This window comes from Alligator mississippiensis, chromosome 11, assembly GCF_030867095.1.
Source record: "Alligator mississippiensis isolate rAllMis1 chromosome 11, rAllMis1, whole genome shotgun sequence".
NCBI classification, from domain to species: Eukaryota; Metazoa; Chordata; order Crocodylia; family Alligatoridae; genus Alligator; species Alligator mississippiensis.
The window spans coordinates 439,550-467,509 of record NC_081834.1 but is presented as its reverse complement, the minus strand read 5'-3'; the positions used below and the strand labels follow the sequence as shown (position 1 = coordinate 467,509).

At 53.7% G+C, this 27,960-nt stretch overlaps 1 protein-coding gene across 3 annotated transcripts; it reads right to left on the bottom strand.

Moving 5' to 3' along the window:
- Nucleotides 1–888: 888 nt before the first annotated feature.
- TUBGCP4 (tubulin gamma complex component 4) lies at nt 889–22,368 on the bottom strand. Of its 3 annotated transcripts, none has more exons than XM_006271139.4 (18): nt 22,237–22,368; nt 21,994–22,146; nt 20,135–20,257; nt 19,566–19,619; nt 18,577–18,633; nt 17,581–17,660; nt 16,570–16,771; nt 15,446–15,611; nt 14,251–14,375; nt 13,507–13,557; nt 12,992–13,097; nt 12,265–12,372; nt 11,857–11,995; nt 11,236–11,413; nt 9,615–9,749; nt 5,516–5,632; nt 4,724–4,863; nt 889–1,840 (listed from the first exon to the last, which is right to left on the bottom strand). In XM_006271139.4, exons 1-18 carry the CDS (start codon nt 22,312–22,314, stop codon nt 1,828–1,830), a joined length of 2,025 nt encoding a protein of 674 aa, XP_006271201.3. In that variant the 5' UTR covers nt 22,315–22,368; the 3' UTR covers nt 889–1,827. The 3 variants fall into 3 exon arrangements, with proteins under 3 accessions (XP_006271201.3, XP_059570404.1, XP_059570405.1); XM_059714421.1 differs by having other exon boundaries at nt 20,135–20,261; nt 22,004–22,146; XM_059714422.1 differs by having other exon boundaries at nt 20,135–20,261; nt 22,007–22,146.
- Nucleotides 22,369–27,960: the final 5,592 nt, after the last annotated feature.

Sequence of the window (27,960 nt, the reverse complement as noted above, 5' to 3'; positions counted from 1 at the left end):
TCCAGCCTACCTGCTTTTCCAGGGGGAAAGCAGGAAGAATTGGCACCTGGTGAAGATGCCAGCAGGCCACAAGGAAGGGAACCCTTCACTTGAAAGAGCCTGTCAGAAGCACCAGCAGCCAAGGATGGAGCCTTTCTTCTGTTCTCCACGCAGGATGGACAAGGTCTCCCCCTCGTATATCTGCCAGCACCACTGCAGGGCAGGTTTGAATGTCCCAAGGGTCTACTCCCTCGGTACTTACGAGCCCCTCACACCTTGCTTTCGGGCCATTTGTCCTACTGGTCAGCCTACCTTTCCTCCCCGAAACGATAATCCTTTCTTCACACAGGCCTCATCTGTTGCCTCCCTTCCAGGTTTCGTGACTTAAGTCCATCCTTAGTCAGGGCCCCTCCCTGCATTTTGAAAGGTTCATTTAATCTTTCTCTTACTCTTCCCTCACCCTCCACTCTTGTGTTTCCCTGCGTTGACTTCCTTCTTTCTTGCTTCACTGCTAATAAGGGAAAAGACATCACCATGCTACTCACGGGTTGTCACATTCTTGCTTTGGTTTGCTTGTTTAAGCCCCCAGGTACGATGTCTAGGAGTCTCGGACCCCGGGAAGTAGCTGCAGGAACTCCGCTCGACACGGGCTACAGATCCCTCTACAACCAACTTCACTGTTCAGACGTACCCCGCTGCATCTTCATTGCCCTCTGATTCAGGTAAGCATGGCCCTTAAGCCCAGAACAAGTTGCTTCCATCTATCAAACTTGCTGTCCCAGAAACACTAACTTAGGCTATGCATGTGCTTTCTTAAACTGGCGTATGCACGTTCCTGGGACATGCAATCAACTGCTGAAGGAAACAAGATGGAAATGGAAAAAGAAACACAATAATTTAAAGACAGGCTCACGAAGTGTTACTCTTTATTGTCTGTAACATGGAATCGGAGTGATACACGAGCCAGAGTCTGAGAGCTACTGGCTTACACCCACTTCTCATTCACTGCCCATCTTTCCTGATGCTCCAGTGCCAGCCTCAGAAACCAGAACAGCAGCACAGGACACCACTACTGAAAAAGCATGCTGTGGGCTCGGACTCCAAGCAGGGAGCAGTCCCCTAACTCCCTGGAGGTGAGATTTACTGCTGCAGAGTGAAAACCTCTCCAGGCCTCCCTTGCTGTTCAAATAGCAGCCAGGCCCAGGGTCACAGATGCCTACATGGCTTCCTCCTTGGCAGCCTGCTGCACTCTGGTAACAGGCCCCTTCACGCAAAAGCTTTCCCTCTGTGCTGCCAGGCCCAGCCGTCAGCCTGGGGCCGGTGCATCGGAAGCAAAGAAGGTGGCAAACGTAAAATGATGTGTTGGACAATAGAAAGCTCTTGCTTGCCGCAAGTACCTGCTGGCACAGCCACATCCACGGGGACATGTCTCACCACTTTCTGCATTGCTTGTGGTCAAGGCGAACAGCCAGGAAGAGCTGTATGATCCTGTGCATTTGCTTAAAGGAGGGAGAGAAGGATGTGGATGGAGCCTGGGGGATAGACGGCCCTGCCCTGCACAAGCAGGCTGTGTGTGGCAGGGGATGCATGCATGCCACAGCAAGCAAGTTTACTAATGCTCTGTGAGTGGAACAGCCTTGCTTCGAGACACTTGTTGTTACCGCTTTCCAAGAGAGGGGCCTTTCTGGGGAACAGGTGACCAGGGCCCGTTGCCAGGAAGGGCTCAGACAGCAGAGTGAATTCCCCAGAAACACCACTGGTGGCAAGGTGCTTTTGGTTCATCTGTACTCATCCTCATCACTTCACCTTGTAGTGTTCTTGCGCACGGTCCTAAGAACAGGCCTCTGCTCAAACCCCAAAGCTGCAAGAGAGAGACATATTATCACCCACATACCCACCCCATGCAGGGCAGCTGGCCTCTCCTGTGAACACCTGGTAGCAGGCGGTCCCCTGGATCTCAAAGCAAAGATGCAAACAGTGGAAGAGATGCACAACCTGCTTATGCAGGGGGTCGGACTCGATGATCTATTGAGGTCCCTTCCGACCCTAACATCTATGAATCTATGAAAACCTCGCCTGGCTTCTGAAATCAGGAATGTGAGCTCAAATGGAAAATTTCATGTCCATCTCCCCACAGAGTCCACTAGAAATCTGTGAGAATGAGCTGAGCCACTTTGCAAAGGGGCAGGCTGAAGCGCTCAGGTCACAATACAGGGGGTCATGGGGAAAGGGACTTGTTGGGTGGTCTGTAGTAGACCCCCACCATTAAGGAGAGGAGCTGGACTGTGAGTCCTTGGGTCAGCTTGCGGCCGCACTTCAGGCAAGGGATGTAGTCGTCATGGGTGACCTAAATTATCCGGACATCTGCTGGGAGGAGCAGTCAGCCAGGTCTGACCGCTTGCTGAGATACAGGACCACCACCTAACCCAGGAGGTGCACGGTCCCACCAGGGGAATGCCCTCCTGGACCTGGTCCTGGCCACAGGCGATGACCTGGTGAGGGGACTCCAGGTCCTCGACCACCTGGGCAACAGCGATCGTCGCCTGCTGGAATTCACCATCCAGCGCAGGGCAGCAAGGCAGCAGCCCTCGACTTCAGGAGGGCCAACTTCAACGAGTTGAAGAGGCACCGGGGTCCTGGAGAGTTGGGGAACTGAGTGTCCAAGACGAGTGGTCGTGCCTTAAGGAGATGATCCTCCAAGCCCAAGAGGTGACAATCCCAACGAGAATCAAAGTGGGCAAGAGTGCTCAGAAGCCACCCCCCCCGGCTCACCAAAGGCATTCAGGAACGCCAAAAAGGAGGCGTACACCCAGTGGAAGGGAGGGGCTCTCACCAAAGAGGAGCGTACCTCCATCGCGCTCGGGTCTGTAGGGGGCTGTTAGGAAAGCTAAGGCAGAGACGGAAGTAGGGCAAGGATCAAGGACAACAAAAAGTCCTTTTTTAAATACATAGGGAGCAAAAAGAAGGCACCGGGCACCGTGGGGCCCTGCAGGATACACTTGGACATCTGGTGGATGCACCAGAGGAAAAGGCAGACCTTTTTAACAGTTTCTTTGACTCCATTTTTCTGCGCAGGGACCAGGACTCTCCCACCGAGATTCAGGACGGACTCAGGAGAGACTCCGCCAGGCCCAGGGTCGGGGAGGACCGCGTTAGGGAACTGCTGGAGGGGCTGGACGTGTTCAAACCAGCAGGTCCAGACGCTCTCCACCCCAGGGTGGAGGGAATTGGTAGGGGTCATCGCGGGGCCCCTGGCACGGCTTTACGAGCGCTCGTGGTGCTCTGGTGAGGTGCCGGACGACTGAAAGAGGGCCAGTGTGGTCCCCATCTCCAAAAAAGGGAGGAGGGAGGACCCAGGAAACTACAGGCTTGTTAGCCTTACTTCAATCCTGGGGAAGCTCTTTGATAAGATTATCCAGGAGCACATCTGGGAGGGGTGAGCACCGGGGATGATGCTCAAGGGCAACCAGCATGGATTCATTAAGGGCAGGTCCTGTCAGACCAACCTGGTGCCTTCTACGACCAGGTCACAAAATCACTGGACGCAGGTGTCGCGGTGGATGTAGTCTTTCTGGACTTCAGGAAGACCTTTGACCCTGTCTCACACTATTCTCATCAATAAACTAGGCGACTGTGGCATTGATGCCTACACAGTGAGATGGGTCACAAATTGGCTAGGGGGTCGCACCCAGAGAGTGGCAGTGGATGGCCCATATTCGACCTGGAGGGAGGTGGGCAGTGGGGTCCCCCAGGGCTCGGTCCTTGGGCCCGCGCTGTTTAATCTCTTTATTAGCGGCTTGGATGAGGGGGTGAAAAGCACCCTGTTCAAATTCACTGACGACACCAGGATCTGGGGCGAGGTGGGCACGCTAGAAGGGAGGGACAGGATACAGCTGGACCTGGACAGGTTACAGGGGTGGGCGGATGAGAATAGGATGGGATTCAATACTGACACGTGCAAGGTGCTGCACTTCAGCAGCAGGAACCAGCAGCAGACCTACAGGCTGGGGAACTCCCTTCTCATCAGTGCAGAGGCAGAAAAGGATCTTGGAGTCATTATTGATGCCACAATGAACATGGGCCGACAGTGTGGGGACGGGGTCAGGAAGGCCAACCACACCTTGTCGTGCATCCACAGATGCATCCTGAGCAGGTGCAAGGAGGTGATCCTCCCCCTCTACACGACACTGGTCAGGCCACAGCTGGAGTACTGCATCCAGGTCTGGGCACCGCACTTCAAAAGGGATGTGGACAGCACAGAGAGGGTCCAGAGGAGGGTCACTCGCATGGTCAGGGGCAGCAGGGCAGGCCCTCCGAGGAGAGGCCTGAACCTGTTCAGCCTCCACAAGAGAAGGCTGAGAGGGGATCTGGTCTATAAACTTACCAGGGGGGACCAAAGGGGAATGGGAGAGACCCTGTTCCCCCCAGCACTACCAGGAGTAACGACCACAAGTTGTTAGAGAGTAGGTTCAGACTAGACATCAGGAGGCGCGACTTCACAGTCAGGGCAGCCAGGGTCTGGAACCAACGTCCAAGGGAAGTGGTGCCGGCTCCTACCTTAGGGGTCTTTAAGAGCAGGCTAGATAATTACCTAGCAGGGGTCATGTGAGCCCTGTATTCTCTCCTGCCCAGGACAGCGGGTTGGACTTGATCTACTTAGGTCCCTTCTGACCCTACTCTATGAATCTATGTCTCAAACACCTGGGTGCTGGTGTCAGCAAACGCCGTGCCCAGCCTGTCCTACCTGCCCAGGGTGCCCCCTGCCTGGGTGTAGTACTTGTTGTAGTCGAGGCGGAGCAGCAGCTGGGCCAGGTCGGAGTTGATCTGGTGGTTGCGGACACTGGAGAGAATCTTGAAGAGGAGCGAGGACTGGCGGCTGAAGCCCTGCGGGTGAGAGACCAGCGTCAGAGAGCTGAAGCCCCAGCAGCTTCCTGCCCCTTCCCTGACAACAGGATGGTTCACGACCCAAAGAAAAGCTTCCTTCCAGAAGCCAACAGCCCCTGGTAGTAGCGTCACTGTGCAGGTAAGCCAGCTCATACCATCGCAGTGCTAGGGCTTGAAAACAGAACACAATTAGGAGAGAGACTCAGCCAGTCTTCCCATATCCAGGACCTTTAGTGCTAACTGAGAGTCTTCAGTGAGTTTTATTAGCTTTCTCGCAGGCACTTCCCCATGTTGCAGCCAGAAAGTGCCGCACCCTTCAGCTCTGCAGAGAGCAAACAGCGGGATGTAGCCGCTGCTTTTTTGGAGGCCTTTTTTTTTGCATGCACTGCACCCACTTGTTGGTTTTCTTCTACTTGATCAAGCCAGTCTACATGCGCTTGTTCCAGTTTAGCTTGAACAGAGTCCAACCCTGCTGTGGCTAGACTAAAATGAATTATTCACCTCCATGCACTAATTTTATTACATCAGTTTAAAAATCACAGGATATAGAACACACTGTCCCTGCTTTAAGCAGGCAGGACTGCCATCCCACCCGGCTCCCTGCAAGTGCCTGTGCGGAGAGGAGGAGGGGGTCACGTGGCCCAAGACTCACCTTTACCAGGATGCTCAGCTGGGCAGCTCCGCGTTCGTCCAGCGGGCCCAAGTTCTGACTGACGAGGGAACAGAAACTGTGACACAGATCCAGGATTTCGTTTAAGCAGTGGAAAACCTGTGAGAAGGCAGGCAGGGCCAGCGGGGGAGTTTTAGATTTGTGTAACAAGTGCCATTTCCTAACAGTGGGTCTTGTTTAGCCTGACCATTTAAAAACAGCAGGAAACTCAGTGGGGAAGGACGCTGACACGCTGGCCATTTTTCTACCCCTCTTTCTAACACCTCTATAATGTTATTTCCCTGCTCACCACTTGTCTGTTCCTGAACAGGCAACATGCAGCTTCTTTGGAAATCCTCTTTTGAAATTAAAGTGAAATAACAGCTTGGCTCTGAAACGTGGGATGTTCTGCATAAAGCATTTCTTTAGAAGAGTAAGAACACGGACGGCCGAAACGTGGCCCAAACCTCTTATCCAAAGTTCATTTTTACAAAGATGTAAAAGCAGGAATTTCATGCTACAAAGTTGAGAAAATTCTTAACTTCTAAATGTCCCTCCGTAGGTGTTTGAAATCATTTTGCACTAAGTGCCTGACTGATGACAAGAAAAACAGTACAGGTCGGAGCACTCAACAGGCCTTTAAAAATTCACTTTTAGGCGCTTGCAGGGACTTAAATAGGTCTGTGACATATTGACATGATCTCTTTAACTTTTGAATTTTAGAGGCCAAATAAGTCTTCCTGTGCAATCAGGTAGGAAGGACTGATGCTATGGAAAAAGGGTTAACAGCATTTTAACGAAAAGCAGGGATTGCTAGAGCAGAAGACTCCTAGTTAACAAGGAGCTAATTCAGACGACTCAGAGAGACCCGAAACCTAGGCATGCATCAGCAAAACGAGACTAGAGAGAGAGCTTTTATCAGTGAGGCAGAACCAACTGGAATAAGCCACCAGCTGGAAGTGGTAGGTTCTCCATCTCCTGGCATCTTCAGATCAAAGAGGTGCCAAAAAGTGCTGGGCTCAATACCAGGGCAAGTGAATGAAATGTAATGGTCCCTTGTGGCTTCAAACCCTTGGATTTTGTTCTTAAGAAATGCTAGTGCACCTGGTGCATCCGGGAAGACATCCTGAACCCGAGCAGCATCCTAGGGCTGGAAGGGACCTCGAGGACCACCTAGTCCAAGCCCCTGCACAGGTGCAGGGTGCACTTGCTATTACTGAACAACCTTTTTACTAGCCTTTCAAGGATGAAGATTATTGTGTGCAGTTCTTGGCTCTACATTTTAAAAGATGTAGCAAAGCTAGAGAGGGTCCAGAGGCAGGTGATGATGATAAAGGGCTTGGCAAACCAGTCCTATGAGGAGAGGCTGAAGGAGCGAGGCATGTTCAGCTTGTAGAAAAGGCACTAGAGGGAACATGACAACAGACTTCAAATGCGTGACGGGCTGCTGCGAAGAAGAGGGAGAACATATTTTCTCTCTTGCTGCGAAGAGTAGGACACGAGCCAGTGGCCTGAAGTTGCAGCAAAGCAGGTGAGATTGGATCTCAGGAAGAAGGTCTTCACCATTAGAGCAGGGAGGCAGTCGCCCGGGAAGGTGCAGACTCTCCATCACTGGAGGTGTTCAAAAAGAGGTTGTGGACAGTCACTGGTCAGGGATGACCTAGGCCAGGGGTGGGCAAAACGTGGCCCGGGGGCCGGCCTTTCTATCCGGCCTGCAGGGCCCCTAAAAAATGTAGAGAATTAATATTGATCTGCCCTGGGCTGCCTGTCATGCGGCCCTTGATGGCTTTCCGAAACTCAGTAAGCAGTCCTCTGCCCAAAATAATTGCCCGCCCCGATCTAGGCATAGTGATTCTTATGTTCGGCTACGGGGATTTCCCAGGCTTCTGGGCTTGGCTCGTTGCTCCCCCTCCCCTCACTTTCTGCTACATGTTTCAGGGGCTAGGGACAGAAGTTACACACAAACCGGGTTAAAATAATCAGAAACTGGTTTAAACCCGTAACAGAACAGAAGCTCAGTGCACATTAACCTGTTTCAAAATGGCTGAAACTGGTTTAAGATGCACCTGGTTGGATGTAGTATCAGGCTTAACTGATTTGGGTCAAACCGGTTTATGAAACTTCTGTCCCAGACCCCCTCCCGGTTGAAGTTAAATCACAGACCCCAGCATCCCAGCACTTTGCAACCCTGGGCTGGGCTGGGCTGGGCTGCCAGCTTCCAGAGAGCAGGGCTGGCCCTACCCCTCTGCTCCCTAGCTGGGGCAGCGAGAGCTGGCTGACAAGGAGGGGAGGGCAGCAGTGTGGCTGGGGATGCAGCCCAGCCTGAAGGCATGGGGACTGCCCCCTCCAGGCAAACTCCAGCTTGGGGGGGGGGGGGCTTAAACAGAGTCCTGCTGCTGTAAGTCTGGACTACAAATCCCAGAGGGGGCAGCCTGAAGAGGACGTGAACACACAGCCAGAGAACCATGCTCTAGCGCCCCCCAGCTTGTGGCCTGAGCTACTGCAGGCATGTGGCTGCATTTCCTGAGTCAAAGGTAAATATCTGTTCACTTCTGGTTCAATTTAATCTCTGCATCTTGTATTAACCCGCAAAGATCGAACTGATTCAGCCTCAGGCTTTTTGACTGTACTTAGCCAGGGTGGTTTTAAGCCTCTATCAGAAGCACTGGGTGCTGGCTGGGGATGGGGGGGGAGAAAGGGGCTGCACCAGTGCGCCTGCTGAGACTTAGAACTGGAGGTTCCTGGCTAGAGGGTCTTGCCCCTCTGCTTCGGGTCAAACTGATCGCCACATATGGAGTCAGGAAGGCATTTTATGCTATGGTCAGACTGGTAGGGACTAGAGGGTTTGTGGCTCACCCTGCCTGGGATCTCTTGAGCATTTATTAATAAACCTTTTATAGAAGCAGAACATTGGCTGCCCTGGTTCCCTCGCTTTATCTATGACAGATTCAGGTGTTATGTCCTGTGCTGTGTCAGTGTTGATGGTGGTTTTATGAAGAGTTTAGATTATGTATTTCTGAGGTGCACCGATACATCAGTCCCATATCGTTTCAGCACCAATATAAGGAAAATTGACATTATTAGCAGTCAGCTTTTTTTGGCTCATGTTGCCGATGATGTCACCAATAAATGTTGCATGCATGCATGCATGCGTGCAGCCGCATCACAGCACGCAGGTGGCCAAGAGCACAGCCCAACCACATAGAGAGCAGCATCAGGCTGGTAAGTCTGTTGTGGGGGAAAGGACCGAGGCCCCTGCAAGGGGAGAGTGGGGCGGGGCTGGCACTAGGGCAAGGCGGGGCATGGGACAGCTGTGAGCAGCTCCTGCCACTATACATAGCCCAAGAGGGCATGGGGGTGGGGTGTGCCCTCCAGATCTATGCATGGGGTGAGGGTGGGCTGCTGCTGCTGGCTGGGGCCAGCGCCAGGGTGGAGCAGGGCTGTGCTCGGGCCAGGCAGCAGCGGTACTGGGAAGGAGGCTACAGCCACCCCAAAATTTGTAGTAGCCCCCTCCCAGTGCTGCCACTGCCTGGCCTGAGCCCAGCCCAGGGCAGCCCCCAGCTCACCCTGTGCACAGAGCCAGGAGGCACTCCCCATGCTCTCCTGGGGTGCATGCAGCAGTGCCCTCCCCCCCAAAGCCCTGGCTCTGTCCCATGCCCCGCCCCGCCCCACCCCACCTCAGGTGTGTGGTGTCTCCCCCTGCCCCAACCCCTTTCCCCCTCACCGCAGGGGCCCCGCTCTGTCCCTCCCCATGCCTGTCCTAGGAGTCTATAAATAATGTTGTGAATAATGCAGAGGACAGGTTACCGATACAGAGCCCCCTTAGTCTCCTGGTCAACTGGGCATAAAGAAACCATCTGCATTTCAGTGCAGCAAGCATAAAAAGTCACACATCTAGGAAGACAGGCCATGCTGACAGACATGCTTTTCTAGACAAAATGCAGACGGGTTAATTCCTGGGATTCCAATGGCCTGTGTGATTCAGGTGGTCACACTAGGTTAATTAAATATGAACCTAGTGAAATGCTTCTGGCCTGTCATGTCCATTCATGAGTGAGCACGTGATCTCTGCGATACACTGCAGAAGGTAAGAACAACTCACGGGTTTCAGCAGAATGAATGACTGAGCCAACAGGTTACTGAGAAAGTGATCATGAGCCAACCGGATACTCTCAAAATCCCGGGTAGAATTTATCTGCTGCAGAAGCTGCGAGAACTGAGATTCCAGCACATCCACCTGAAGGACGCATCAAAAAAAAAAGTCTCATTATCATCATTCGATTCTCCTTGCACGACAGATGCCATTCCACCTCTGCCCGATCTAGTCAGTCTGCTTGCAGAGGGTTAGCAAAACCCTAGGAATGACTCACCCCAGCTGAATGCTTGTCTAAATGACTTTGGATTTAAATTTCATTGCTGAACAAGAAGATTTCTACACCTCCCTACCTTTCTGCCGTCTGACACCCCCAGGGAAGGAATCCCGCCTCATCTGCATCTCAAAGAGCAACTCACAAAGACTCTCATGGACCCAGAGGAACAGACTTCCACCTTCAGCTTCTTCTGCACAAAAATGAAGTTTATTTTCTACCTATGGGGACTTTTTACCATCTTTAATTTTCCCTGAGCCTGAGGAAGGGCATGTGTGCCCGAAAGCTTGCAGAAAAAGCTATACTTTTTTTGCAATATCTTAGTTGGTCTAATAAAAGGTATTATCTCTGAACCAAGAGTTCTAGAGTTTTGCATTTATTTTTGTCTCAGACCAACACAGCTACCAAATACATCCTTGTCTAAATGTTAGAATTTGTAGTCTGCTGGTACAGTTTTTCTAAAAATGGAAATTTTCTTTCAAAGAAAATGTCTAAAGTTTGTTTGTAGTTCTTGTAGGCTTTTATTCTGTTGAATAAAAAATTATCACCCACTTTTTCCTATTGGAAAAACAGGACTGTGAATAAACGAGAACTGAAATTGGAGGGTTCTGTCTGGTCAATTAGCAAATTAGTTCAAAGTACCAGAGTTTCAAGAAAAAGTTAATATTTTCCCGTTTTCTACTCTTTTCCCCAACTCTCATACTGTCCTTTCCTTGTTAAATAAGCAGTGTAATTGCCAGAGTAAGCCAAGTGAAGAAAATACAGCTATAATACAGGGAGAAGGTAACATTTTCTCACCCTACATACAGCTTGAGTGGAAAGTCACAGCTTATATCAGTGAGAACTGTTATACTGCTAAATTTCAGCAAAAGATTCATAATCTAACCTCTACACTTTATATTGACATTTTTTGACCAGGGTCTTGTTTATACTCTGTCAGTTCTTCAGATACTAAACACTAAATTCAGGATGGAGTTGATGTGGAGAGGGAGAAAGGTGGAAAGGCCCCTGAACACATGGATTCTGTCAGCATGGCTGCTGCGAATGTGAGGTGCCATTTGGAAGCTGGGATTCCCACCTCCCTAAGAGCACCAAGCGCTTGCTTACAGCTCTGCCAGTTCAGGAGACCATAAGCTTTAGTCGTGTACTGGTTCCTCAGAGAACCAGTCTCTTTAGCACCTGTTCAGGATGTAATCTAGCACGTGCTGGTCCTGTTCTGTATTTTGTTAACCCTTGTCCTCCCTGCTACCCCATATCCTACAGATAAAACCTAGCGGGGAGGAAAAGCTCCAGCGAACAAGCTACATCTTGCTGCACAGGACTTGGGTGCCTGCTCAGCATCCCCTGTACCCTGACCTGCAGATAGTACTGGAGATTGTCCACAAGGAATGCCATGTGATCCCGCAGACGCCACTTGATGGCATCAGTTCTGTTGGACTTCAGGTGCTTGCGCTGCATCTGCAGGGCCCAGCAGTGCTGCAGCTCGGCCTGCACCCGCCTGACGCTCAGCAGGTATTTGAAGACGACATTATACCTGCAGCCAAGACAAAGACCGACCTTCTGAGCCATGCACATTCCTCAGGACCCAAACACCCACTACAGAACAACGCAGATGTGAGACCAAGGGGCAGGCAGGGGGCTGAACAGTGAGGCAGAGCGGGCATGGTGACGGCCTGCCTCTGAACAGAAATGCTTCCAGCGGCCAGGGGCACTAACTCGGGGTTCGCCCTGGTGCTGCAAAGGAGAAAGGAATGGAGCTGCCGGGTTTGCTGCAGGAGAAGCACTGCTGGTTGAGGGACACAGACTGACCAGCACTTTGCAGCTGCTTACCCAGACACCAGCAACGCGTTCTTATACTGCAAGTAAGGAGTGTAATGCAGTTCTGCACTTTTCACTGACTGGTAGACAACAGCATCCGTGTGCCCGGTATCCAAGATACTATATGCTAACTGTAAGCAGGCAGGGGCTGGCACTCACTTCTCCAGGACAGCAGGTGTGAAGAGAATGTGCAGCGGCCACTGTACTTTGTAAGAGAGGCCGAGTGCGGCCCAGCCAGAGGTGGGGGCCTCGCGGGGCGAGAGCTCCCGGGAGGGTCCTTCTCGGGCCTGAGAGGGATCTGGAAAGAAACAGAACAGCAGAACTATGACCTGGGTGTAGACACTTGGAGGAGGAAGAGATCCTCCTGCAAGCAACAGAGCAGGGGACAGAGCGAGGCAGGGCATCCCCCTCCAGGACCAGGAAGCACAGGGGAGGATGCCTGAGTCAAAGCGGGGTGCGCAGAAAGCTCAGACTCCTTAACCTGAAAGGTCTGTGGAGTGGAGCAGAGACTGAAGCAGGACAGCTCATGGCTCCCCCCGCCCCCTGGCAACAAGCTCAAGTCGGTACCTTTGTGCTCCTTCCCATGATACTCGATGGTCAGGTGGAGCAGGGGGAGGAGGTTATCGTCATCCAGAAGCACCTTGTGGGCAGACTGCTGGAAAGCAACGTTGACATCTGGCAAGGAAAGAGCACGAGCCTCAGCAAGTGTCGTGGTGCAGCCAACGCGAACCCCAGAGCCATTACCAGGACCAGGGGCTGAGAAGTTTGTTCTCGCACCTCGGCCACCCACGGGCAGCCCACTCCCATCCCTCTTGGGGGCTGTGCAAGTGGAACCTGCTCTTCCACACAGGATACTGGGCACTCACGAAAGCATGGCCCTAGCCTGGCCTCATGACAGTACAGTGCTGGATAAGCCACTGCCCACATGGAGGAAAGGGGAGCCCTCCATCTGTCTCCCAGGGCAGCACTCCAGTGGTTTGACTTGCTCCTATTTAAAAAAGTAACTTACCCAATTGCGAGGCAGCCATGCTACTAATGCCAGGTAGGAAAAACCTTGTTAACGTGCAGTTTAATCCATCTCACCCCTTCCTTAATGAAGGATTGCTCCCTAAAGCCATTACCTAGACCTGGTCAGTGTAAAGGGCAGGAAGACTGACTGGCATAGCACTTGAGTGGGGACCAAATGGGGTTTTCCTTGCTGGCTGTTCAAGAACTAAATTGATCTCATATTTGCAGGGCTTACTATCCTCTCGGTACAGCATGCAGAGTGGGCAGGACTGAGCATGGGACTCACCGTGTTCAGTTACAGCAGTGGGCGGCGTTTTTAGCATGTGCTGTGCAGTGTCGATGAAGGCCTGAAACAACTCTCCTCTTCCCAAGAGATAGAAATCTTTAATAATCTGTGAAGACAGATATTTAAATATGAAATTCCAAGAGGAGGAGGAGGAAGAAGAATTGTACAAACATCTGTTTCTTTTACTGCTTCCACAGACTGTGGCTTGGGCTGGTCTGAGGAGCAGCTGCAGAACCTGAATTGGGCAGAGGCCTGTGGCTCTGGACAGCATCCATCCTGCCTGGATGGCCAGCAATGTCATTCCTCTTCCTTAGAGGGCAGACTGTGAAACCATGTACCCCACAGAGAAACTGCCTGCCTCTGTCAGTCCTTGCTATGCCGCTCCTATCTCAGTGACAGAAGCAATGGAAACAGCTTTACCCAAAGGAGACAAAAGCAAAACCCAAAAAACGAGGGAAAACTGTTAAAATGACCCCTTGAAGAGAAGCGTGCGTGGGTGCGCAGACAGTTGTTACCTTCAGCTGTCCTAGTAAATCCGATTCTTCCACCATCAGCTTCCACAGGTGCTGTGGAGACACAAGAACGTGCTCAGTCCAGCCCAACACCCACAACACTACTCTTCTCTGAACCTGGTCAGAGATTCAGCTGCAACTCGGAGCATGCCAAGTGCAGTACAGGAATGCACCCAGAACAGAATATGCTGTTCCCCACCGCCAGGCCAGCACAGCGAAGGGGAGGAACCTGCCCGAGAATGATCTATGTTACTAATGAACGAACCCTTTAATTCACACTGCCCCATTCCTCCAGCAGCAAACTGCTCCCAAGATTTCCAAAATAAGTCAAGATCCACATAAGATGACACTACAGAGGATATAAGTGGAGTCAAACCCTGTTACAAAGCCAACTCAAGTCTTGGCTTTTATTCCTGGCCTCCTCCCGATGGTGAGGACATGTCTGACTCCTCCGCTGTTCCCATCGCTCTGAGTGCAATGCCCAAGTTCTATAATAAACTGAGACTTTGAATGTAAATTAAATCTCTCCGATGTGAACTGTAATGTTCTAAACGTTTAGTCAAAATAGGTACAGCAAGGAACATGAAAACGAACGGGTAAGGGCAGGCCATTATTTATACAACGTTCGGATTAAAGAGGACGATGCAGTATCACGGCACACATTCAGTCAGCAATGCAGTCGCCCCACCTGGGCCTCGCCCCTCCTGGTAGCTCACAGGCTGCTTGGTTTCCTTGCAGTGAGATTACCTCAGCAACGGTACTTCGTATCCAATCAACCACAGACTCGAAGTCCACCAGGCTAAAGAGTGGCTGTTGCTTGAGTCGGTGCAACTCTGCAGCAAAAGTGTCCTCCTGGTTCTTCAGGATGGAGCCTGCCCAGCAGACAGAAGAGCGTTGGGACACAGGTAAAACAGCACAGAAGAGCACGATACCTCAACAAGCCACTCAGGTGCCTTTGCCTAAGGGACTGAGTAGAAGTTTGATGGCTACACTTCCCTCCAGCTGCATCTCGGTCACTGGGTACCCACCTGCCTCGCACAGAGCACTGCCTAACCTGGTGTGTAGTAAAATGCTTCCAGAGGACTTCTAGAAGTGGCTTGTCCCAATGATACAACCTCCATCACTCTGCAGGCGACATTTTCTATTTCCATCCTACTTCAGGATGCAGGAGTTCTTTTGCTCAGCTAAACTGAACGGCAGGCCCCACCCTTACAAGAAGGGACTTGGTGCGGCTGGTGCTTCATGCCACGAAACGCAACCACTTAAGTGTCTTTGCACAGAAGGCCCAAACAGAGTGCACCTGGGCTATGCTAGCACAGAGAGGGGCATGAGACAAGAGCCGGTTCTAGGAGCTCAGAGGCCAGAGACGGAGGATGCTGCCGTCTTGCCCGAGCGGACTCCCAGGCTGGGGAGCAGGTCTGAGGGAAGGGCTGAATGGAGCCACGTGGCAGGTCATGGAGAGGAAGGTGTCGCAGTAGTTTGCCTCGGACCTGACAACAGGCAGCTGGACCACAGGAAATTGGGAACAGCATGAACACCGCTAACCAGACTGGACCTGGGCAACGGCTCTGTCTCAACCTTTTGATTTGTGTAACACTACTTCACTTTTCCTAGAATACTGGCAGACGTGCGGGAGGAAAGATGAAGACTGGCAGACTGAATGGGATGAAACCTAGGTGAGGATGTAGAAATACCTCGTGGCTGCTATAACACTCATAAAGACGATTACTGTGAGGGCTGGGATGGGACAATACAGTCCCCAGTGGGCTCAAAGGCTTAGAAGCGACTCCCTGCCCTCTGGCTTAGAAGCGACTGCCCTTGCACCAGAGGGCAGGGAGACTCAGCTGGAATCACAGAGCCGCGTGCTGCTGGATGCATGGCACGATGCTCTACAAGCGCCCCTGTTCCACACAACATGGGAAGCTGCACGCAGCTGTCCTACCTTTTCTGGTCAGGGTCACGTTTTGATTCTCAAACATCTGAACTGATTCTCCCACAAAGAGGATTTTCTCAGCAACCCGCACAGGAATGTATGATGGTAGCATCTCCACCCGCAGGGAAAACTGCTTCAGAGACGGCGCCAGCATGTTTTCCTCCTCAATCAAGCGCTATCACAGGACAAGAAAGGAACACAGAAAAAGGAGTTGGGGGAACGGATGAGGGAAGGTGCAGGGGATGGACAATTCAAACAGAAGAAAATCAGCCATGGAGATGGTGTGGAAGAAGACAAACCCAACCTACATAACGCAGGTAAGCTGAGAGGGCTTGCCTCCATTCAAACATATTCGCAGTACCAGCTAATCCCCTCATAGGCATTTAACATCTACCCATATTACTTTCTTTCAAAGCTGTGCTGGTTTTGTTTGATGTCTCTACTCAGTGCTGCACCCAGCTTACTTGGTACTGATGGGTCAGGCTGCTATATCCTGGGATCACCGCAGAGCCAAGTCTAGAGAGCTGCATTTATTACCCTTTGGTCCTTCATCCGACAGCCAATTCCAGTAAGCTTGCATTTTTTTTGTTAGCTGCTCTCCCTCCCAGCTCCAAACTCTCAGCACTCAGGTGAAGAACCCTCTACTCCTTGTTTCTTACTGTATCAGCTGATCCTACATCTCCGCTCCTGACACCTCAATTTCAAGGCGCCCTCATCTCTTCATCTGAAAAGAAGCTGTTTTAGGATAGGCATCTCCAACATCCCCTGTGGAGATAATCGAGGAAGAGATGCATTTGATCCCTCTGCCATGTCCTTTATTTCTCTGGGAATCCAGCAGGCTGAACAATCCTTTCGCAACTCCCAGCATTTGATATACTGAAAGTCTTTATGCCTTCTGCTAATTGTCCTTAAAAATCTATTTTATCTTTCCTAGCCTATGTGTTTGTGGAACTTATACTGGGCCTGACCTTCCTACACAGGGAAGTTGAGTGCAGAATATCAGGGGGTGAATTCACAGTGCACTTGCACTGTGGACACTGAGAACACCTGTGCACATGGCTCTTCCACTGGCCACGTTTCTGCCCAGACCCACAAATGCCCGAAAGAAGCTATGCCTTCAGCTGGAACCTCACCAGGTCTTGTAGCTCTCGCAGCTGTTTCCCTGTTAGCCCCCCAATTCCCAGGTCATCCTCCTCCTCTTCTGGCTGGGCAGGGACATTCCCTGAAGATGGGCCTTGTCTGATGAAAAACTCTTCGTGTTGATCCAGCAGCAGTCCATGCAGCATCCAGGCAGACAGCTGCTTATACATAACCCCATGACACACAGCCAGGATCCTGGAGACCAAGAGAAGTGGGAAGTAAGAGGGATCTGTGTACAGAGCAGCTGGAACTGAACATATATTATGCATCAGATCAGTTGGCCAGATGGGAGCTCTTCTGCCAGAAAGCTGTGCGCTCCCAGGGAGACATGGATGGTCCTGGGCCTGCCACAAGCACGATACCTGCTTAGCTCCATTACAGGCAGTCAGACATGTGACACAGTGACATGCCCAGGATGCCACATGGCAACCCTCCAGCTCGCTGTTCCTTCCCACCTGGACACCTCAGCAGCTCCACAAACCACACCTGGAAAGTCAGTGCCCAGGTCTCTCTCCATGGGGACATGCCTCTATCAGTGTGCAACTAACCAAACTGCCCCACTGTCTGAACACCCAGCTAAACTCCCAAGGGCTCCGGTGATACCACGAAGCAGCTCCCACTGTGATGTGCACAGGAACTGCACGGGGTAATGGGGAATCACGAGGACAGTAACTAGCAGAGCCCTCACCACCCAGCCAGTCTCAGCTGGCTCCTTGTTGGCCACCTCAGCTGAGAAGCCATGGAGACTGAACTTCCCTCCCCCAAGAGATGCCCCAGCAGCTCAGCAATGAGACAGCTGGCAGGTCAGCGTCTGGCAGAGGTGCGCACTGGTGTTGTCCAGGCTGCGCTCATCCTGAGGATAAGCAGAGGATTTGCACCCTCAGGGCTGTAAGCCCAGCCCCAAGCCCATTTCCTGGATCAAACAGATGTCTGGAGAGGAGATTCTATGACTAACTCCAGCTGTTCCACAAGAACTCAGCAGCAGGATTAGAGAATCTCCCTACTTTTCCAGTGCACTGCGCACGGGGGGCAGCCCTCCACAGCTGTGCTTGTGGACAGTCTCCAGGATCTGACAGCCATGAATCTGTAGAAGAAACAAAGCAGTCACAGTGGATCAGCAGCGAGTTGCTGTCTTGAGGCAGTGCTGGCAATCCGGACGTCTCAATGACAACCTGCCGTGGAACGGAAGGGAAAGGCCTCGCAAACTCCAGGGGAGTGGATTTCAAACTTTTTTGGCTGAACACCCCTTTACCTGCAGAACATCGCTGCTCATTCCCCTCAACCCCAGTGCGTCTCCACATTCACTCCTCAGGAAGCGTACTGATGCCAGCATCAACACCCAGCAATACCATTGCTCATCACGCACTGGCCAATCAGAAGCTCCACCACCATTATTACAACTTAGCCACGTGCGGCTGGGATATGCCCACCCCAGTTTGAAAACCACTGCTCCACGCAATGCTGCGTGAGCCCCCTTTCCCAGGCACCACTTAGCAGCCAGCACACAAGCTTCTCCCAGTGCTTCACAGAATCTAGCAAATGCCCCCAATTTCCTGGGATGCGAATCCTTTGGGATCAGGCACAAGGAGGAGCAAAGCCAGCCACTAACGTGCAAACGTGGCAACACGTTTCGTCCCTGTATACTGAAAACAGCAGTGTGACCAGGTCAAGGGAAAGAATTGCTGCACATTCCCCTCCTGCCCCAGCTCCAAGCCTGTCTGCCAAAAATCTGTCTCTTCCCCTCAACTTTAAAGATGCAAATCACCCCACTACCTCACTCTTGCTTATGATCAGAATCTCTCTGCTGCCTGCTTCATGTAGCCTCCGAGAGAAAGACAGACCCTGAGAAACCAGTTACTTCCTGATGGGTGCACCCACCAACCGTCTACAAGCCCTGTCTATCATCTGGTGGCACCTCCACCCACAAGCAACTCCAACTAAAGGGAAAGAGGGGGAACGCCACATCCCAGCGTGGATGCCCCAGTCACCCCTCACTGTACCTTCTGAGTCTTGATCTGCTCAACCACCACCATCACCGAGGGGAAAAGCAGCTGGAACTGCAAAGCAAGGATCAACACATAAGAGCAGGCTCCTAAGCAAGAGACAGCAAGGGCACTTGGGGCAAAGCAGCAAAATGTAGTGATTTTCCAGCTGGTCACTTCAGTTGCCCCACAACTGGGTAGCACTATCGCCCTGATCTAGGTGCCCCTAGAACAGGAGACCTCAGTCTCTGCATGGACAGACAACCAGCCTAAGATATGGGAAATGCAACACTACCCCAGCATTGGGCTCAAGCTGCATCATGAAGAAGGAGACACTCTGCACAGTAAGCAAGCTGTGGGGAACACAACATTGTACTGATAGGCTGGAAGTGTGTCAGTGGGATTCTGCAGTTTCTCAAATTGACAAGTTTGAGACTTTGGCTCCAGGATATGAAAAAAATCAAGCAGTTCCCCCCACCACTCCAGTTTCAGAGCTGGACTCTAAATGAGTTTTCAGGAAACAGAGGGGCAGATGGATGGTTGAAGCAAGAGCTCTTTGCGCCCCGGCACACTCCTATACTCCTTAAGGGGGCTATCCAGGCATCCATCCCCAGCTCAGAAGTTCTTCAGCCATGAAATACAGCATAAGACTCCTAGCAGGACTCCATGGAGGAAAGCTCGTGAATGATGACACACTGGATTTAGTGATTTCGGAAATCAAGATGCCTAAAAACAGACACCACGTAGCTTCCTCCACCTTGGTGACATATGTGCTACCAGCTACTGCAACCTTGCAGGAAGGAAACTCTATTTCTTCTTGCAAGCTTAGGTCTAAAGGGTAATGGTGACATTGATGCAACTTTAAAACTCAGGAGATAAGTACAAAAGTCAGGTGGTTGGAAAGATGGGGGTCTAGCAGCAATGCCAAGCTCTGCAGCATTACCCATGTTGTACCTATGAGTATTAAGGTGCATAAACCTGAAGCCTCTAGGTCCTACGCAACATACCTGATCCAGGGAATAGTTAACGTGCGAGATGGAGAGATGAGGATCAGCCAGGAACTGCAACAACAACAGCAGTTAGCACAAACTGAAATAATCCACAGCCTATGAGAAGGTAAGCGAGAGCGAATGGCCTGATCACAGCTCACTCCACAGACTTTTGGGCCATGTCCCACTTCAGGCTGCAACTCACAGTGAGACCACTGACTCAGTGACCCCACCTGAGAGGTTACATGACCACTGCTATCCTGGCCATGACAAGGGGATTAGTCAAAAATCTTCAGAGCTAAAAGCATGGATCACTACAGCTGGAGCGACAGAGCCTTGCCCGGGCACTGAGGGAGCCCTCCCATGGATGAGGAAGTCAGTGACACAGAATACGCTGACCAGTAGTGACTGCACTTGCAGTAGCCATTTGGAAGACATCCCCAAAGTGAAAAGTGAAAGTTCCTGTCCTGTCCCTGGCAGCTGCTTGTCAGGCTACTCGCCATACAAGAGGCAGGTTCCCACTGCGCCAGAGTTCAGGCTGCAGCACTTCCAGCGCCCAGCCACACGCACGGCCACCTCCCTCTTACCTCTTGTTCCAGGTCAAGCAGTGCCTGACGATAGGGCTGCAGCACAGAGTCAAGCCCCGTGCAGAAGGCCCGCAAGTAAATCCCATGGAGCCCGCTTGGGTTCTGCTGGGATGGGTGATGGTCCTGCAATCAAACAGGAAAGTCTGGATTGGCCCCAGGCAGGTCTGGATGGTGCTTTAACACCAGCCCAGTGATCCAAGTTACAAACATACCCATCTCGAACAACCGCAGCAAGTGCCAACAGAACGGACAGGTTACGAGATGGTGCTTGCGCTGGCAAGGATGGAGCAGACCTAGATTCAGTCCCCTCAGAGACACTACTCACCACAGAAGAGGCAGGTGCCCACTGCAAGGCAGTCCGGAGGCAGAAGACCATCTAATAAAGGTGGCCACTAACATGTTGCTGTTATTTGGGGCAGCCACTGAAAGAGGCACATGTATGTAAAGCACTTGCCACAGCCCCACCAGCCTAGCGGGATGGGGAGCACCCTCGAGTCTTGCAAAGCCTGTCCAGTCTGAGCGACTGCAAGTTGTTGTTCTTCCCCAGGTGAATTAGGTTTGCCTGGTAGGGGCTGCAGGGGCTTCACAAGCCTTTGCTCTTCGCGCTCGTGGTAATTCTCTCCCTGCTGCTCTCCTTCCCTCTCCAAATTAGCCTGATTGCCGTGGGTAAGACAGTACTGCGCTAAGGCAGACATCGCTACGGAGAACCAAATGGAAGTGACCGCCCACCCGTCAGTACGCGATGTGACCGACGGGGTCAGCAACGCTGAAATGTCCTAACGAGGGGCCCGAGGCCGTCGCTCAGCGAGAGCGCTCCGCCACAGGCATCTCGTCAGACGACAAGCTTTTGTTTATGTCCAGTGCGTAGCTGACTTGTGGCAGGGGAAGGTATGAGCAGCTTGGAGAGGAAGGACAGGTCCGTTGGGAGCTATTAGACAGAAGTCAGGGCTGCCTCCTCTGACCTCTAAACCAACGAGGGAAGGTGACACGGAGAGGATCGTGCCCCGGCCATGGGCTCTCCCTCTAAAGCACTTACTACCTGCCCCCACCGGAGACTGCTGTATTTGCTACGCTGTAACTGAGCTCTGCCTTGCTGGGAACCACGTCCCCCCTCGGCGGCCAGAGACACCACGAGCTGCGCAGCCCATTTCTTGACAGAAGAAAAAGACAGAACAGAAAGAGAAGTAAATCTGCGGGTTAATAACCAGGCCCCAGAGGAAAGCACCAGGCGGAGAAGAACAGACCGGTGTCCGCTGCTGCCCGGGAGCGCCTGGGGCTGCAGACGCCGTGCAGCGAGACTGCCCGGGGATGTGCCAAGACAAGGGGCCGAACGGCGGCCCTGCCGGCGCCTGGGCCCGGCCAGCCCGCGGCTCTCGGCCGGCCCACGGAGGAGTTTGAGCGGACGACCTGGGATGTCAGAGGGCGACGCGCCGGGCACGCGGGCAGAGCGCAGCCAGGACCCCAGCGAGGGGACGCGGACCCCAAGACAGCCCGGCACGCTCCACTGCCGCGGGGCCCGGGTCTGCCGCACCGGCGCCTGCACCAGCGCGCCCGGCCTGGCCCGGCCCGGCCCGGCCCAGGGCTCTGCGCCGGAGCTGCCGACGCCGCCTGCCTCCCCGCGGGGCGCGGCCCGAGCCAAGTGCAAGCTGCCCGGGGGTCCCTGCTCCCCGCCCGGCGCCGGCAGGGCAGGGCAGGGCAGGGCACGCACAGCCGGCGGGGCGCTGCGGCACGGCCCCGCGGCACTGAGGGGGCAGGGGTCTGGTGCCAGGGCCCGGCCCCGCCGATCCGCCTCGTGCCCCGCGCCCAGGGCGGGCGGGCGGGCGCTGTGGCGGTAAACCCGCCTGGCCGCGCGGCCCCACCTGCTGCTGCTGCTGCTGCTGCTGCTGCTGCTGCACGTGGCCCGTGTACTGCGCCACGAAGTCGGTGAAGCGGAGGTAGTCGGTGCCCAGGCGGCAGAGGCGGCTCAGCACGCCGGTCTCGCTCGGGTGCAGGAAGGGCAGCTCCTGGCTCACCTGCGGGCGGGCGGGCGGGCGGTCAGGGGCGGGGCGGGGCGGGAGCGCGGCGCGGGCGGACGGGGCGGGGGGGGGGCGGGGCGGTGGTACCTGCAGGCCGCCCCGCTTGCTCCACGTGAAGGCGGCGCCCGGGAACCCGCTCAGCGCCAGCAGCAGCTCGTGGATCATCCTGCCCGGGGCCGCGCGGCATGCCGGGAAACACCGCCCGCCGCCAAACAGGCCGCCCGCCGCCGCGGAGCATGCCGGGAACTGGAGTCCCGCAGACCGCAGAGGCCGCTGGGAGCCGCGGAGCATGCTGGGAAGTGGAGTCCCGCAGGCCGCCGGGAGCCGCAGAGCATGCCGGGAGGCGTGGCGCGCGGGGCGTGGGCGGGCGCGCGAGGCGCGGGCAGCCGTGGGCGCGGCTCGCCCAGGAGTCTCCTCGGCCAGCTCCCTCGGGACTCCCGGGCGCGAGGCGGCGAGGAGAGCTGGGCGCGCTGCGCCTGGTGCGAAGCCGGGAGGCCCGGGCCCCGCGTGCGCTCGCTCCGCGCGGAGCCGCGCCGCTGGCAGCGCAGGGAGGCGGCCCGGGCGCTCGTGGAGCTGGGCCGGCTCCTGCCCGAGCGCTCGCCCTCCGGCCCTTCCTGGCCGCCGTCCCCCGAGCCCCCGCCCCGCCGCGGCCCACGCCCTCGTCCTAGTCCTCGTCCTTCGAGCTGGGCTTCGCGCCTGGCTGGCCCGCGGGCCGGCAGTCTGCTGTGCGGGAGCCGCCGGCCCCGGGCGGTCGGGAGCAATGTAACGGCACAGCCTGCTTTCCAGGCCCGCCCGCCCGCCCGGGGCTGAGGGTGCACACAGCCCGCCCCCAGAGGCAGAGGCGCGTGGCGCTAGCTGGGTGGCGGGGCCCGGCTGAGGGCCGGGGCGTCGGGGTAGCTCCCCGTGTGCGGCGCGGGGTCGGAGGCAGGAGGTGTTGGGTGAGCGTCTGCGGTCTGTCCCCGCCTCGTGTCCCCAGCGTCACGGTGCAGACCTGCGCCTTCCCTTTCCTTTGCTTCCCGCTCGGTCTCCTCCCTGTGCGCACACGCGACTCCCACAGCAAAGCGGCGCCCACGGCGCTGTAGTCTTGCCACCCCCCGGTTTCAGGGTGTCGCAGCAAACGTGGGAAGCGGTCCAGCCTTCCCGCAGCTCCGACGGCAGGCGCTCAGCGACGGGACGCAGGGCTCGTTCCAGCAGCCGCCACCTGGCAGCACTGACCGCTTCGGCCTTGCCCTGCAGTCTGAGGGCAGACAGCTGGGGAGAAGGGGTTGTCCAGCCGATATCGCTGCTCAGCCGCACGTGTGAGTCTCATAGTTACTAGGGTCGGAAGGGACTTGAACAGATCATCAGGTCCGACCCCTGCCCTGGGCAGGAACGAGCGCTGGGATCGTATCGCCCCAGCCAGAGCTCTAGCCAACCTCCTCTTGAAGACCCCCGAGACAGGGGCGGGCACCACCTCCCTCGGGAGCCCATTGCAGAGCCCGGCAGCCCCGACCGTAAAGTAACGCTCCTGATATCTAACCTGAACCTGCTCTCCGTCCATTTGTGGCCACTATTCCTTGTTATCACAGGTAGTGCTTGGGGATACGGAGCCCTACCTGTTTTCTGCTCGTCCCCCCGGTGAGTTTGTAAACGGCCACCAGATCCCTCAGCCTTCTCTTGTGGAGTAGCTTCAGGCCCTTTAGTCTCTCCGCGTAGGGCCTGCCCTGCTGCCCCTGACCATGCGGGCAGCCCTCCTCTGGACCCTCTCCGTGCTGTCCACATCCCTCCTGAAGTGCGGCGCCCAGACCTGGACACAGTACTCCACCTGCAGCCTGACCAGTGTCGCATCGAGGGGAGGATCATCTCCTTGGCCCTGCTCGAGATGATGCATCTGTGGATGCACGACAAGGTGTGGTCGGCCTTCCTGACCACTGCCTCACATTCGCGGCTCACGTTCATCCTGGAGCCAACAATGACTCCAAGATCCCTTTCAGCCACTGTGTTGTTGAGAGGGGAGTTCCCAGCCCGTAGGTGTGTTGCAGGCTCCTTCTCCCTAGATGCAGCACCGTGCACTTGTCTGCGTTGAACTCCATCCTATTCTCATCCGCCCACATCTGTAACCTGTCTAGATCTAGCTGGATCCTGTCCCTCCCCTCCCCTCCCCTCCAGTGTGCCCATGAATGAGGGGTGCCGCCCATGGGCAAGATGTTGCAGGCACCGGGCAGAGCTTCGCAATGTGCAGGCACTTCCAGAGGGTGTGTGGTATTGCAACCCACACTGTGGGTAAGAGGGAGAAAGTGTCCCTGACTGCCCAGTGGCAGCTGTGCTGCTTCATCCTGAACCTGCCTGGGCATGGCCCAGCATTTTGGCCTCTGGTGCCCTCATCCTCACCCCTCCCAGAGGGGTAGCTGTGGTGCCTGCTTCTACCCCCACCCTGCCCTGGGGACGTGGTCACTTGTGGGGCCTGGGCCATGGCGCCGTCTATGGCTGGCAGAGACTTGCCATAGGTGCAAGTGGGACCAGTGGGTGGGAACGGGCAACTGGTGAGCCCTGACCTGCCTATCCCTGCTCCCTTGGCTGTGTCCTGGCCTGCACTCGCCAGCTCCTCCCTGGAGGCAGGAGGCTTCTGCACACCCTGGGCCCCAGCCCACAGCCCCGCAGCAGTAGCACCACCCAGCAGTGAGCAGCAGCCAGGCCGGGCTGTCCCTGGTGCTCGTGCTGGTGCTGGTGCTGGCTCCGCTCTGGTCAGGTCCGACCTGGTTCCGTTGACTCCGTGCACGGCCTCTTTTTCCCTGCCCTGCCCTGCCCCACCCCACCCCTGCCAGGGCGGAAGGAGGTGGCACCAGGAGCAGCTTGGTCTTTGATCCATGCTCCTGGGTTGCTGCTGCATGTGCCACCACTGGATCAATCATGCTGCTGTCACCTGTGCTTTCTGGCCCTGGGAGCATCAGGCCTTGGGACAGCTGCAGCTCTGAGATAGGTCTCCCACACCTGGGCAGAAAGTTGGCTCCCCTACGGCCGGCTTGCCATTGTCTTCGGTGGCTGGACTGGGACAGGGGAAAGCAGGTGCAGCTCCAGGGGGCTGGAGACAAAGTGCCTTGTTTTCCTAATAGGTGCCCATCAGTTTTGGGGTCTTGGTGTCCATTTTCTAAGGAATCACAGGGGCTCGGGTACAGAGAACAATTCTGACCAAAATGAGCTGCCGCAGTCACTACTCAGCCATGGCCTGTGAGTCACCTGCTGTGTACAGAGATAACAACATAGTTCATTTCTGTGGGCTGCCGTCAGAGAGGACCTCGGTTACCTGCCCCTGTGCGGAGTCACTAGTATAGTTCACCTCTCTAGGGCAGGATCCCACGTGCCACTGGAGTCAGCCTGTTGCTGTTTATAATCGCTCACAGCGTCAACATCAGGGAGCATGGTAAGAGCTGCATGAGAGAGACCGCGATTCTGGTTAGTAGGAAACCTGAGAAATGGGGTAACTTGTCAGAGTGATTCCTGGCTGGGCAATGGACTTGAGGTAATGGTCCTGCAAACGTATCCTGAATTCCTGGGGTTTGGGGGAATTTGTCTTGAATTCTTCCTAAGAAAGAGCAACATTGATTCCTTCTTCTCCTGGGGCATTAGCATTCAGCCAAGCCTATGATGGTTAAAATTCATCCCCGTGCAAGGGTCAATGCCAAAGCACCGCTTTCTTTCTATTTTGTCATCTTTTCATAATACTGAAGGGTGATGAGCCTCTGTGCTGGTTTTCAGTTCAGGGGTGAATTTTATTCTTTCTGAATATAGCTGCTGTTGGAAGACTTACTCATTGCTGTCTTTGCTTGGATTTCTAGCAAGGGGAGAGAGGAAAGAGGAAGCGCTGCATTCAGAAAAGATCTCATTTCAGAACTGAAATACTGTCCTTACCCTTTACTGGTTGATGTAATTTGTTAGCTGAAGCTGTAGTTGCTGTATCAAATGAATTTAGTAATCACTATGTATTCAGCACAGCACAGCGCACAAAAAATTGGCTCCCTGCTCTGAAGGGTTTCACATCTAAAGACACAGGCACTGTGGAAAATCCGGAGGTGGAAGTGTAACTTGGACAAGCAAACCTACTTCTTGTGGATACTAGGGAAGAAGCTGGTTTTATTAACAGGTTAGTGGGACCCCACCTCACTTCTTTTCTTCTTTTCAGATCCTGTACTGCTTTTCTTGGGAGGTGCCTGATTTTACATGGAAACCTAAGTCAACCAGAAAAAGAATATTTAGATCTAACCAGCTATCCAAGATACGGTTTCTCTTCTCATTCAGTTTGGGTTGTTTTCCTTCCTGTAGCTCAGATTTTCTCTTACTTATCTATTTAAACAAGCACCAACTATTTAGATGTACAAATTCATTGCTGTTTGGCATGTCATGGGGGTCTTCTTCCCTGAGTTGCATCCAGGACCCAAGGCATGTCCAGTATTTTGCTAAGTTCTTAACATCAAGACCTGTCATGCTCGGTGATAGCTCACCGAGTTGCAAATGTTAATTTAATTAACTGAAATGCAGAGGCTTCTCGGGCAGAAAGGGTTTCTCCAGGTGAGCACGTATGTGTGGTTTGTGGCGCCGCAAACTGCACACGTGCCCATATTTGCCGCGCTGTGAAATTGTAGTGTGGTGGGTTTTCTTTGTCACTGGGAAATCCCAGTGTCAAGAAAAACTACCCCAAAGAAAGTATGGTGCAGTGCATGTGGCAGGAGCTTGTGCCACCAGACCAGGACCCTGGCCAACCACAGAGCCATGATCTGGCTGCTGGCCAGGCTCCCTGCTGCCTGATCACAGCCGCTGCTGCCCCGGGAGGACCCAGGTAAGGCTGCTGGGGCCAGCACAGGTGCCGGCCTCAGCCTCCTCTGCCCCACCCGGAGCATTTTTCCCTGCACTAACCCCACGTACAGGGGTTTTGCCAGGGCAAAAACACAACAGCACAACCGCATGCCCCTGCTCGTGGGGACACAGCCAAAGTGGCTAGTTTTGAGAGAATTAGATTGTAGAAGAGCATATTAGCTCCAAGCTCAGAACAAAGGTTAAAAAAACCCAAAACAGTACCTTTTTTAACTCTTTCAGTCTGGACAAAGGTGATCCCAGGCTGCTGTCTTGAATACTTAGTGGACCAGATTGTTTACCAATGTTTTCCCTGGACAGACATGTTTTTATAATTTTATTATGATTTTTAAGATCTTTCCACAGCTATAACTTTCAAAACACCTATACTGTTGATCCCCTGAAGGGATCTAAATATCAAAATACCAAACAATTTATTTGAATAAAATTAAGCTATAAAATATGTTCATCAAATACACCTGGAAGATCCAGACAAAATAGACTGGACAATGGCTTCAACTGAGGGGGAACTAAAACTCTGGTAAAACTTGGGCTTGCTGGCAGTAGGCGAGGGTTAGTCAAAAAATGGTTGTCACGGGGCACGTGCAGACAAGTAACACACGTTCTGTCCCAGAGAACTGCAATGGGTGACAAGTTAATAGATAAATGAAAAGGACAAACCAAAAATATATAGGCGTATTTGCATAAATTACTAGTCAGCAGTTAGTCCGTTTCCAGTGGTTCTGTGTCAGCAAAAAAGATCCTGCTCCCTTGTCTCTGTTATTGCTCTTCTCTATTGTTCTTTTTGACACAGACGTTTTCCAAATGGCCAGCTGAACTGACTGTGACCCTCTTTTGAATGATCCCGTTGCTCTAGGCAGTTTGTAAAGCCCCTAGGCACTGGGTTTCAACTCCTACTAGCATTATCCTCATCTGTTTGACAGAAAAAATAATTTTGCTAGATGCCTGGGCAGTGTTAAACCT

What these genes read in the sequence shown, in the direction of transcription:
- TUBGCP4 (XM_006271139.4), bottom strand. Translation starts at nt 22,314, where the DNA reads ATGATCCACGAGCTGCTGCTGGCGCTGAGCGGGTTCCCGGGCGCCGCC. An exon ending in AGCAGATCAAGACTCAGAAG is followed by an intron (nt 17,661 to 18,576) that starts GTACAGTGAGGG and finishes TTTCTTCTACAG; the next exon opens with ATTCATGGCTGTCAGATCCT. An exon ending in ATTTACTAGGACAGCTGAAG is followed by an intron (nt 13,098 to 13,506) that starts GTAACAACTGTC and finishes CTGTCTTCACAG; the next exon opens with ATTATTAAAGATTTCTATCT.